We start from the raw sequence: 13768 nt of genomic DNA, 5'->3' as shown, positions 1-13768 counted from the left end.
ACTACATCAAATCTCCTTTGAACAGTACAAGTCCATGCTTAAACTATCTTAACTCTTAAAGAAATTATAAATTTGTTATACTTCAAATATTAATGAATAACTTTTTGAAATGCAAATCATTTTGTCCTGACCGTTACAAGGACTGTCCAAACCGTTACTTTGCAGAATGGTAACGGTTTGGACAGTAACGGTCAAGACAATTTGTAAGTAAATCTTAAATAAAAAAATGAATGATCCCTAAAAGATTTCAAAGGACATGCCTTTCACCTCTTCCATTTCTGGGCACCATATCCATTGAAATTTTAAAAAAAAGAGATACATATTTGACACAAAATACACTGGTAATGGTCTGGACAGTTAAGGTTGACACATAACATTTATACTTATTTGACAGTGTCAGTTTTCTTCAAAATGTATTGAATCTCTTTATTTCATCTGCTGTCACATCCACAGGGGCTAGCTCAAACAGACACAGGAAGTAGTATTACAATCCAGCTCCAGGGAGATATTATTGCAGGAATTTCATACACTGGTAACGGTCAGGACACAGAATCACAGGACAAGCATGTTACAATTTGTAGAAAAAACCTTTTTTAAGTTAAAAATAATTGAAATGCAGTCTGAGTATGCTTGATCAATCCTAATTGGCATAATATGAATTAATTTGTTTATTTGCATTTACATTTACATTATTTGTGAACATTGATATTAGGACCGTCACCTCCGGACGGAGCAAATCTGCCAATTTTGACCCCAAAATGTGGTTAAGTATTAATTTCAAAATGACAAGACTAATGATATACCACATTTACTGACTAGTAAACATCTAAATATGTTTTCTTGAACAAAATAATCCTTTTATACTCACAGATTTAATTTTTATTCGGAACGGACAGAAAATCCTACCAATTTTGAAAATGACCCATATATAAATCATTTTCATTAATATTATCAGTTTTACATATTAGGTTGAATTAAATCACCGTTCATTAACCTGTTCATATGAAATTGCAATATTAGTCCAAATAAATTGAATATTGTACGTCATAGGAACTAAAGTAGTTGCAGTTATGGCTACGTTTGATCTTCTAACACTTGTGTAAAGGTTTAGAATATGGTATATTGCACTAAATATGTCAATTTCTTATGTAAATATGATTCAAACAATCAAAAACTTTCAAAGAATAAAACAGCGTAACCCCTATATGCACGTATGATATGATATTGAACAAGGCTAAATGTAGATACTGAAGTCAGTTTCATGAAAAAGTGTCTGAACTATACGCAAAATATACACCATAATACTGACAGTGTAATCGGAAGGATTGGGCGATTGTGTTTACTCTTGTTCAACTGACCTTCACCTCAAAGAAATTGCCTAATATGTAATTCTTACAAAATGGCGGCTTTGCTGACAAGGGTACACAGGATTTTGCGAGGACCCTTCCATTGATTCAGGGATCGTTTGTACATAAATATGAGATGTAAGTAATCAGAATGATTCTGACTATCTGTGTATTGTTATATGTTTTTATCGTTTTCACTATATGTAAGAGAAAAAGCCAGAAATGCAGATAATTTATCGTTGTCGTTCTGCGTGAGTTTGCGTCAGTCATGGCATCACGCTGCTTGGAAACTTTGACAATTTGTTATGAATTATCAAATCATTGCATTATATCTATTTATAATTTCCTATTTCTTACTACGATACTCTTTCCATGCATATCCCAAAGGTATTGAGCCATTGGAAGCAATGAATAGACGGATGAATGTTGAAAAATTTCAGAAAATGTTACGCAGCACAGCGTTCGTTTTCACACCCAATATGTTTCGTCTCATTTTATCTAGACAGTTGGTATTGGTGACACAGACCAGTTGCAATTAGATTATAAAATGTATGGGGAATTCAGTGATGCATTTTTTGAAGCTGAATATGAAATATACGTGATGTAATAGGCGTCTCAATACCGGCCGTCGCGAAACGTGATTTTGTAAACACTATCCAATATGGCGGAAAGCGCTCTACGGCGTTCGTGTAAGTGCATTTTTGAAAACATCCCAACCGATTCTAGACTCATCGGCAACGTTTCAGAATTATAATTAGCGATTTCATGTAAAACTGATATCAGTGATCATGAATATGTTATTTTTGAAATTCAATACTCCCAGTAATTATCCGATTTTCACATTTCAAAACATACAGAAAATAACGCTGTGAATCGCGATTTCGTACTATGTCAAAAATGGCGACATTTTCGATGAAGCCTATTTTGAAAGGTCATTTTCAGTACTTGAGCTTTGTGTAAAATAATAGTGGATGGTATCAAGAAACAGGAAATTTCCCGGAGAATTCGAAACTGTGAAGTGTATTTGTGTGCGTGGGATGTTTTGATTTTTATTGGACTTGAAATTGAGGGTTGAAGTGGAAGGACATATATGTCCCTGTGGCATCCAGGGGGTTAAAGTAGCATTAAACTCAACTCACACCCACAGAGGTGTTTTGCATTGGGCACATTGTCCTAAACCAAAGTGAAACAACAAGTACTTGTTACATTGTTATTAATAAGATTGCTGACGACATGGGACTTTGTTTTCAAGGTCCTGTATTGGGCATGTGGCACCTGATGTGGCCAACTTAGATGATTCATCACATATGTTTTTTATGGGAAGGTTTGTGAGCATTCTGGAAATAAGGATAGGTAGGCCTGCTCCTGCTTTTGCTATTTGTAATATGTAACAATGCATTACAGGCGTATTCTTCATCATCATCATTATCATCATCATCATCATCATCATCATTTATTTCGTACAGATGGCCATGAGGCCAACAGTACAACATGTGTAAAACAATTAGACAAAAACATGTATATGCGCCACACTGAGAATATAGATCTTATTACTTCAATAGATATGATTATGTGTTCATACTGGCCTTTTCATATACATTTGAAGTTTCAAACTCCATTTAACATAATAGTGGACTGTGATCTGTGCATGATGTTGTTTCTAACTTCAGAATGGTCAGACAAACAATGTGATTGACAACATTCACTCCATCATGGCAGCAGCTGCAGTGAAGTTTGAACCACAACAACTTGAACATTTGTTTCGACTAATACAAAAGGTATGTAGCTTCATATAATCTCCTGCTCCCTGGTATTAAAAAACACAATACGGAAACAGTCAGTGTGTGATTAATCCAGTCTGTTACAGGGATTATTAGACAGTTTAATTTCTGTGTTATCAATATCCAGTACCAGTCACTTCAGTCCAGGGCGTGCTTTCATCACTGACACACTGGAATAAATTCATGAAGTGAAATATTGTTTCAGAAATGGCAGGATGACAACGATCGTATCCGAGAAAAACTGTTGAGTCTCATTGGAAAAATTGGAAAAGATGCACGTGTTGGAAAAACCACAACTCGGGTAAGTATATCTCTAATTGTCCTTATCCCTGTATGCATGAAGCTGCTTTCACTTTCAGAAGGAACTTGCCCGCTCCCTTTTTAAGAAGGGTTATTCTATTGAAATGAGTTCTTTATGGCACTGAAGAAATTCTTTGACACCACATATTATCCATTTCATGAGTTTATGTCATCTTCCAGCCCATTCCCTGAAACAGATGTCCATGCTTTATGGATTGTGTCTTGATAGAGTTAGGGGAACAGAATATCAGGCTCTGTGAGTTGGCTGATTATGTGTAACACTGTTTTGACTCAATAATATGATGTAGCTGTCATGTTACCTACTGAAGTGTGTCACAAAATTCACTCAAACAAAAAGGTTTGGGATACCCTAGTGGTTGTCTGTTGCATTGAAGACTCCACCCACTAGCTGGAGTGGTGCCAGTAGTGACATAAAATGCATTGAGTGTTAATTTCATTTGTTTAAATGGTTAACATATACCGTATATTACCGTCTATAAGACAACCCCATGGATAAGACGACCCCCAAACTTGACCCTTAAAATCAGTGTCAAAATGGTATGTTTCGTGCATCCCCAAGTCGATCCCCTGCGATGGGGTCCTAATCGCGGCAAACACAGACCACAGACAACTGGCAGTTACCAATAATTATAACTTTGGTCCACATTATTCAAAGAATTCACAATCATATATATTTTTCCTTATCCTGACTCATGCTCTTTTGCTTGTTTTCTTCTTCTTGCGAACATAGTGGAACACTTGTATCTCCTTAATTGAAGCTCCCTTCAATGTAAAATCACTAATTAGTACTCACCAAGAGTTGCCTCCCTTTGCCTCCGCACGGGAAAAGGTGGCGCCACCCTCTGGCCTCATGCTTCACTCTCTCCTTCTTCGCCCAGTGAGCAGGATGTGAGAGCGCCTGTGTCTCCTTACACACTATATCCTTTGGTTTTTCTTAGTTAGTTACCTCCTATAGGTTACTATAGAGGTATAGCTAGTATCCTTCATTAATTTGTATTGATAATTAATCGTATTTCTACTGTTTATTCACGTGAGTTCGTGATTGTTCAGCTAGTATTACGTTGATGAAAATCTGTACTATTTGTAGATTACGTTTTTCTGCTGCTGACCCGCATGTATTATGCCCTAGTTGTTCTATGCCCTGTGCGTTTGATTCACGTTGCAGTTACTGCATTAATCTATCTAATTCTGCTTTTAATAAATATCATCTTTGCGTCTTGAGACGTGCAGCAGATAGGTCACGCAAACAAGGGTTAGACATGGCCGATACATCGGATTCCCCATCCAGTCAGCTGCTGTTGGTCGACCCCCCTCCCGTCTGGTGTTCCGCTAGAGTTCCCCTCGGAGGAGGGGCGTGGGATGCAGTCCGTCGCCTCCAAGAAGCGTCCTGCCTCCCCAGACATCCCGTCATCGCAGCCAAAGTCTAAGAGGGCCTCGACGGCGTCTTCTCAACGCAGACTTCGTACCCCCAGGGCAGCGTCTACCTCCAAGGGAAAGTCTACGAAGTCGTCAAGAACTTTCTCAGCCGAGATCGTTCCAGCCGCCGAACTGGGCCTCTACGATGATCAGCCGATCATCATCCCCGACCTACGCCACAAGAAGCGACCGGTGACAGCTACAGTGACATCAGCAGAGATCGCCATGCAGCCTGATGTCTCTACACTGATGTCAGACGACCTCCTTGAGGGCCCCGCCGCTAACATCGCAGAGAGGGCACCGACTACTTCGTCGCAGACCATCCCATGATGGAAGACCACTACAGACTGGAGAAGCAGCCAGCCCAGGGCCTGAGCCTTCGCGAAGGCTCCAACGCAGACGACACCCCAGAGGGACCCCCCGTCAGCGTAGCGGCCACGACGAAGCCACCTTCGCGAAGGAAGTCACAGACCACCTCGACGAGGGACCCAGATGTACAGCCTTCGCGAAGGCCTTCGCGAAGCGAGATAGATCATCACCTTCCTCGGCTTCCTCCTTAGATGCGGACTCAGACCACCAGACTTCACGGAAGCCTTCGCGAAGGTCAAGTCGCCGTTCCCCAGGACCGGACGCAGAGGAAGCCTGACCCCAAGGACACCTGACCCCAGATCATCGTCGTCCAGAAGGACATCGAGGGACTACACAAGAGCTTCGCGAAGCTATCAACATTCTCCTCACAGGTCTCCGAGAAGGTCAACCCATAGACGCAGATCACCAAGACGATCACCTCGCCATTCACCGCGCCGATCTCCTCGTACATCACCACGTCGATCTCCTCGCAGGTCACCACACAAGTCTGCACAGAAGTCTACATTCAGGTCTCCCCGAACGTCACCCGACACAGCGGTAGAAACACACAGTCCACCATCTGAAGAGCATCAACCTCTCATCAGCGATCCTGGGATAGAAGATGATGGAGGCATCATTTTCTCAGAAGCTGAGATACGATATTGGATGGTAAACAACCTAGACCTTTCTTCACCTTCCAAGAGTGGCAACTCGGCGCATACATACCTGATGAAGGAAGACGATGCAGATGCCGTCACCCTACCTCCGATCGACCCGATTGCTGCGGTGCCACAGAATCTAGATACAGCCTTCCATAAAGCCACGAAAGTTCAGACGCCACATGTTCCGAACTTTCACGCCAAGAAGTTCTCAACGCATAACATGGACCCCTTCTTCAAGGCACAAGACATCGATAAAAACTACAAGCTGATCAGCGATGTCAAGAACAAGAACTACAAGATTGACGATCGCAAGCTGGTGCAGATAGAAACCATGACGAGACGCATGTTCTTTGGCCTTAATAGATCTAGAACGATCAATGAGACACTTATCACCAGATTTCGTAACACGACCTCTGAAGATGATGGGATGATCTACTCGGCCTTACTGATGCAAAAGAAGGACCAGCAGTTCCTAACGGATCATCTCACATCTGTCTCAGCAGCGCTAACCTTAGCTCGTCGTCAAGGCCTCCTCGCTTCCTGCAGCTGGGGTGAGAACTTTACAGCTCCACTCTATACAGCCCCGTGGTCTTCCCCATCCATCTTTGACGGAGGAATAGACAAAGTCTCCAAGGAAGTCACTAAGGATTCCAGAGAAGTCCTTATGATTAAGTCGATGGACACGCTAGCCAGCATCATCAGGCAGACTTCACAAAGATACTCAGGGAGATCTAAATTCACTGGACTACAGAGAGCACGGGATAGGAAGATGGCCAGCTCCAGGGGAAAAGATTCTTTTCAATTAAGCATATGGCAACTATAGAGGAGGATCAGGAAGAGGCAGGACACCCAGAGGTTCCCGCAACTATAAACGCTGAAAGACAGGTTCGGAACGACTGGAGTCTTCCACCCCCAGCCGTTCCAGTACAACCGTCACAAGTGGGTGGACGCCTCCAACTACACTGGGAGAACTGGGGAATGTTACAAGACCCTTTTGTCTCCAACATTCTTCAACACGGATTTCGTATCCCACTACAGGCCACGCCTCCGCTGACAGTCAACCCTCACAAGTTCGACTTCCAGGCACAACAACTACCAAAGTTAAGAGAGGCTGTTACATCACTCCTAACCAAGCAGGCCATAGAAGTACTAGATCAAGTAAACATCGAACCAGGCTTCTACTCCCCAGTTTTCCTAGTACCCAAGAAAAACTCCAAGGAGAAATACAGACTCATTTACAACATGAGCATATTCAACAGGAATTATCTACGCAAACCGCCAAAGTTTCGCATGATACATCTACCTCAGTTACGGCAGTTGATTCGTCCCATGGATTACATGGCCAGTATAGATCTGCAAGACGCATATCTACACATCCCGATACATCCCGAATCCAGGAAATACCTACGATTTACACTAGACGGGCTGCATTACCAATGGAAAGTACTCCCATTCGAATATCATCAGCCCCTGGCTATTCAATGAGGATAACGAAACCTATTGTCACCTATCTACATCGCCTAGGGCTACGAGTGCGCTCTACCGACGACGACGGGATACAAGTAGATCAAGATCCACAGCGCCTCAAACTACAGTTAAACTACATCATAAAGCTACTAACACAGCTAGGATGGTTAGTAAACTTACTCAAGTCGGACCTAGTACCATCGCAAGATCTGCAGTTCCTAGGCATTCGATTTATCACGACTCTCAACCGTATCGTCAGTATTCAGAAGACCGCTGGCTCAAGATCCAACAGACCATTCCGCCAGCTCTACTCTCTCTCGCTACCACTCACGACATTGGCAGAGCCTGTTGGGTCTCCTCACATCAGCCCAAGACATGACAGTCAGAGGCAGACTACAGTTATGTCCGTTACAGGTCTTCATCAATGCACATCTCAACGACCTACAACCATTCAGTCTACCAAACACCTCAGACCTCATCTACTATGGTGGACCAGGAGGTCGAATGTCTGCGGAAGGTATTTGTTTAGCAGAGCAGGAATTCAAAACCCATCTATATGTAGACGCTGCCGCCCAAGGTTGGGGAGCTCATCTCGCCAACCGGACGGCATCAGGGTTATGGAATCAGCAAGAAAGCAAGCTCCATATAAACATGTTAGAGATGAAAGCGGTAATCAACGCCATACTTCATTGGAGCACCATTCTACAAAATGCGCATCTGATGATTCATACCGACAACTCGACAGTGGCGTTTTATGTGAACAAACAAGGCTCAACGAGATCACTGAACCTATTGACTTTAAGCTTTCAACTGTTCGATCTAATCCACGATCTCAACCTACATGTCAGAGCATGTCACATTCCCGGAGCCAAGAATGTACTAGCAGACGCACTCTCTCGGCCACATCAACCGTCACCGACAGAATGGATGCTCAATACAGAAATCTTTGCACAGATTATCAAGCAAATAGGAGCTCCGCTAGTAGATCTATTATTCCACACGCTTCAACAATCAGCTACCGACATTCGTGTCACCAGTCCCAGCCCCACAAGCATGGGCAACGGACGCTTAAGCATATCCTGGGAAGGCCTCAATGCGTACGCGCGTTTCGCCCGCCAGCAATAATACCTCAAGTGTTACAGAAAATCAGACAAACACAGAGCCTCCAACTCACTTTGGTCAGCCCTACTGGCCAGCCAGAACGTGGTTTCCCATTCTAATTCAAGAAATCGGTCAACCAACACTAGAGCTACCAAAGCCAAATCTATTAGTACATCCACACACCAAACAGGTGCACGGAAGCCCAGAAGTATTCCAACTTCACGTATGGACTGTATTAAAATGTGTTTAAACAAGAGAGGATATTCTACCAGAGCGCAAAAGCAGTCACGCTTTGCCTTACGCTATTCTACACGAACTTGTAATGACGACAAGTGGCACAGTTTGAAAATTACGCAGCAAATAAGGGATTTACAGCGAGAGATGCTACTCATCCACAAGTGGCAGATTATTTGTGTTACTTACGGCAAAACAAACATTTAAAAGGCTCGACATTGTCAACATATCTTGCCGCGCTTAGTACTGTGATAACTATGAGAACGGGTGTCAAATTGACTAAGACACCAGAGTTACTGGCCTTACTACGCGTGCTTCGATTGAGGACCAAAAGCGGAAGTTCCACGCCCCAGCTTGGGATCTGAATATAGTGCTACAACACCTCACAAGTGAGGCTTATGAACCGTTGGAATCGACAACCTTTGAATTTCTCTCACAGAAAACGCTTTTCCTGTTATCTCTAGCCACGGCATCCAGGATGTCAGAAATTCACGCACTAGATTATGAGAGGATACAGTTTGATGACAATCAAAACACAGCACACCTGGGATTAAGATGGGATTTCATCGCCAAAAATCAACTACCAGGTCAACCAGACAGGTTATTCCATATTCCTGCACTCTCCTCGATTCTCGGATCTCAGGATACACTGGACTTACCTCTATGCCCAGTTAGAGCTCTCAAAATCTATTTACGACGTTCCAAAACAAGGCGAAGATTTCTCAAACGATTATTCATCCCCTTATCGGCAACAACTCAGACAGAAGTCTCTCGTACCACCATATCTATAGGGATAAAACTGTCATACTGCCATACCTACAAGGCAGCAGGCCTGGACCCTCCAACAGCATCAAATCCCCATGAGATCAGGGCATTGGCTTCCACTCTCGCCCTACACTGTAACTGTTCATTGAATACAATTATGGAAGGATGCTTTTGGAAATCTAACATGGTGTTTGCTGATCACTATCTGAGAGATATCACCACCGAGGACGTCTCAGGTATTCACCATTTCGGTCCCTTGGTCCTCGCACAGCAGTTGACAGTCCCTCGTAGACGTTAACACATAGTCTTATGAGATTATTATGTATATTTCATACCTGCATTATCTAGCTTATAACTCTACGGAGTTCTAGGGCTATGTATATACTTAGCTTAGGTCTACTCAGCCTTAAGCTTATACTGATGATTATGTTCAGTTGTATAGCTTCTCTTGTCAGAGTCGCTTTTATATCTTATTGGCTAATATCATAGTATATTATTATTGTAATACCCCAGTTATGGCAATATATAAACTTATGGTTTATAGTAGAGGAAATATCCAAAGTCAGTGCCTTTATGAAGTTCCCGTTAGTCGGTTATTACAGTTATATCTATATAAATCACTAATTTTATAAATCCAAAGTATTCTGTTCTTTCCCACCTCCGTTTCCGTAGGATTCTACAAGCAAAAGAGCATGAATCAGGATAAGGAAAAATATGTAATTTTTAGAGTAAAATTGATATTTTATACTTATCCTGACTCATGAGGTAAGCCCTCCCATCCTCCCCACATAACACTTTGGATTTCCCTGTAAATTCAAGTGTTGGGCTCGCAAAATCAGGAGAGAGTGAAGCATGAGGCCAGAGGGTGGCGCCACCTTTTCCCGCGCGGAGGCAAAGGGAGGCAACTCTTGGTGAGTACTAATTAGTGATTTTACATTGAAGGGAGCTTCAATTAAGGAGAAACAAGTGTTCCACTATGTTCGCAAGAAGAAGAAGACAAGCAAAAGAGCATGAGTCAGGATAAGTATAAAATATCAATTTTACTCTAAAAATTACATATTGCGTCTACTCACGGATCGAAACGAAGTGTAGTTGACAGAAAGTGCATAATATATTTTGTTTCTCTAAATATCATATTTATTGTAACAACAAACTGGCTTGCTTATTTTACCCCATTCAACAATCATGAACTGATTACCGCTTCGTTTTCCATTGACTGCTAGTTTACAGTAACATCGGTAAAAATGTGTGAATTTAAATGGCTTCCGTATTTTACCCCATTCCATGTGTGTACAACTTCTGCTTACCACGTTCATGAGGGTCCGTATAACCTTAGTGTTGATTATATATATTTTACATAAAAACTGTTTCTTTGGGTTAAGTAATAGTACTCTGTATTATATTTTACTGACGACTGCATCAGAATTCGTCCCGTTATATTATTGTGCATGTTTGAACTTGTTCGCTGCTGATTGCTATTTCCGACTCAAATACACACAGTCATCTTAATCTTAATTAATTTATAGAGCAAAAACTGTAATTAAAATTACACAATGCTAGGATATATTTCTTTGGGTTAAATAATAGTATTCTGTATTATATTTGACTGATGACTGCGTAAGAATTCGTCCCGTTATATTATTGTGCATGTTTGCGCACAGCTGATTGCTATTTCCTGCTCAGATACACACGGTAATCTTTATCCCTGCAAATAATACAATGCCCAGCAAAAACAACATATAATCTTGTCTAGTGATGTTTAATTGCAAATTTGACGTCTCTACTGACAAAGTCGTCTTCTGTTGTTTGTTCACGGGAAGTGATACGATGTTGTTTTCTTACCCCTGGAAAAAAGTTTGACGAAAACGTGACCCATGGATAAGACGACCCCCTTCTACAGACTGCTTTTTTTGGTCCTCAAAATTCGGCTTATAGACGGTAATATACGGTATATATGAAAAGCTCCACATGACTGCCTGTTATTAAGTAGCACATATGCCATATTTTTGTCTCATTGAAATGACCACAGTGACTTGACAGATGTCAGTTAATAGGCAGCCTCCAATGGGTATGGTAAGAGGGACTGCTGTATCTATTTGCCCAGTTTGGAACAATTGACTTTCTGTTTCAAACTTGAACTGGCTTAGGCATCATGTGCTTATAATTCTGTTAGTAAGGTAGCAAGATTGTTTGAAGGGTGGCTCAAAATGCCTAAAGTGTGGATCAGAGAGATGGTGCATAATTCTTACAAATACATCCCTCCACCACTTGATTGCTTTTTTCCTGAAACTTGTTTCTGAATCTGCAGGTTTAATAACTTGAATAAAATTGTTTATGGTTTTCTGTTGTCTTTCTTCCTAGTGGTCCTCTAAGTGCTATCCGCAGGAGTTATCCTCATAATTTGCAAGCTGTGTTTACTTGTCTTCTGAAATATTCTGTCAAATGATTTAACTAAGGTTTGGCTTCTAATATGGCTCTGATGGTCGATGAAACTGCTCCAAGACTGCAGCCAAGGTGCCTGCAGACACTGAGATAACCATAGATAATCAGTCTAACATGGGGGAGCTAGGCGGCCCTACTGTCCTATCTGATCTGGCCATACCACATCCGTCAACCCCCATTGGCTGTTGAACCAAAGTTTGTTATTGACAAAGCCTTGTCTGGTACATCGAACTTCAGTGCTATCTAGTATCCAAGCTGTTAGGTCCATTATTTTCTTCACAAAAAGGATTCTAATTAGTTTAAACTTTTATGCATTTTGAAACTAAATAAAAAGCAGACGATATGCTGATACTTATAGTGAATTTATAACATAGGCGGATCCAGAGGGAGGGGGTGGTGTGTGCAGGGGTGCGACCCCTTTTGTCCTGAAAGTTTATTAAATGACCATTGAAACTCGGGTGAAAATGAAGTGTGCACCCTCCCTTTTCTCAATAGTGTGCACCCCCCCCTTTCTCAAAAAGCTGTATCCGCCCCTGCAGAATTGTAATATCTAGACATTTTATAGTTTGCTAATGTGAATCATAATTCGCACACACACCCTAGTGTATGTTGTCTGTCTCATTACACTTCACGGCGAAGACAATGATTCTGTTGAATGCTACGACAAATGAATAAAAACAAAATGCAAATATTAAAATTTAAACAGATTAAAGTTCTAGGAACAATGTCAGGCTGTTAGCTTGTTCGAGGAATGTATCCATCAATATCCACAAAAACGAGTGACATGCCATTCATCTGCAGCTGTTCCAAGTGATGTGTCTTTTAACAGTTTAATATACGAAAAAGTGATAAATCTTTTCAGGTATTTCTCATTGGTCACCCAAGATAGCACACCTGGCAACTAATTGCATAATGGCCTCCTTTCTTTAAAAACAGTAATTTAGTTAGCCAATAATGGGCAATCAATCAATGTATTGGCGGTTAATCCTTTGAAAGAAGGACGTTGTTTTTACGCAGACACCGACACGACAGAGTGTATTCAGTATAGATTAGTAAATCTACATACATAAACACTACCTTTTGACAAATCCGCTGTGTAAAATAAAAGTAATTAATCAATCAGCGTGTTATCGGTTAATCCTTTGATCGATGTTTATAATGTTGAATATTTACTCCAGACACAAGAAATGCCAAATGGGAACCTTTGTCAGGTAGTGGTGTTACCACTAATTATACTTGTTATAAATTCATTAACTGACCATCAAGTGAATGATGACAAATAACGTGTAGGTTTATACCACCTAACACAGGTTACAACAAGGGAGTATTAATTGCTGTATTGCATGTGAAAACTTATGGGCCGACACTGTTTTGAGAATACAAACAGATTTTTTACAGGACATGATTAAATATCGAGGTATAAAAAAAACACAGGAATGGGATCAATTTGGATCAGTCATTATACAAATAAGGCCTAACGACACCAAGCGATTTTGACAGAATCGTGTATGAAAACAAGTTGTAACTTGGAAACTAGGCAAAGCAGGAGACAAAATTAAATGACAGTAGATTGTGAGAACATATAGCTTTCATTTTCCACAACAGTTGTCACGATTTCAGGTTTATACAAACCTGTAAACAAGATAATTTACCCCTGAAATGTAGATGAATTCTGCATCGGCCCTCATATCTATTCCTCATATGACGTCACAAAGACGCCTCGCTGTGATTGGTTGAAATTTTGTTCGCGGGTGAGAATTGTGCACTGTTGTCAAAAAGGTCGATTTAAGTTAATTAAAGACCGAAGTGAGTAGTTTTTATGACGGGGTTTCATTTATAGTGATGCGAGTTAGTGATTTATGTATTTGTACCCCCCTAGAGTATA

At 41.2% G+C, this 13768-nt stretch overlaps 1 protein-coding gene across 1 annotated transcript in view; it reads left to right on the top strand.

Annotated features, from left to right (window-relative positions):
* Positions 1-13768, top strand: part of LOC124254974 (ubiquitin carboxyl-terminal hydrolase 24-like) — a 292052-nt gene that overhangs the window by 60824 nt on the left and 217460 nt on the right. Inside the window, 2 exon segments of the mRNA XM_046688817.1 lie at positions 3017-3124; positions 3333-3428. Coding sequence (XP_046544773.1) covers positions 3017-3124; positions 3333-3428 — 204 coding nt within the window.

The sequence above is a fragment of the Haliotis rubra genome, unplaced genomic scaffold (assembly GCF_003918875.1).
Source record: "Haliotis rubra isolate DU_JTF1 unplaced genomic scaffold, ASM391887v1 Scf589, whole genome shotgun sequence".
Lineage (NCBI taxonomy): Eukaryota > Metazoa > Mollusca > Gastropoda > Lepetellida > Haliotidae > Haliotis > Haliotis rubra.
The sequence above is the reverse complement of the archived record's forward strand: the minus strand, read 5'-3'. Positions and strand labels throughout refer to the sequence as shown.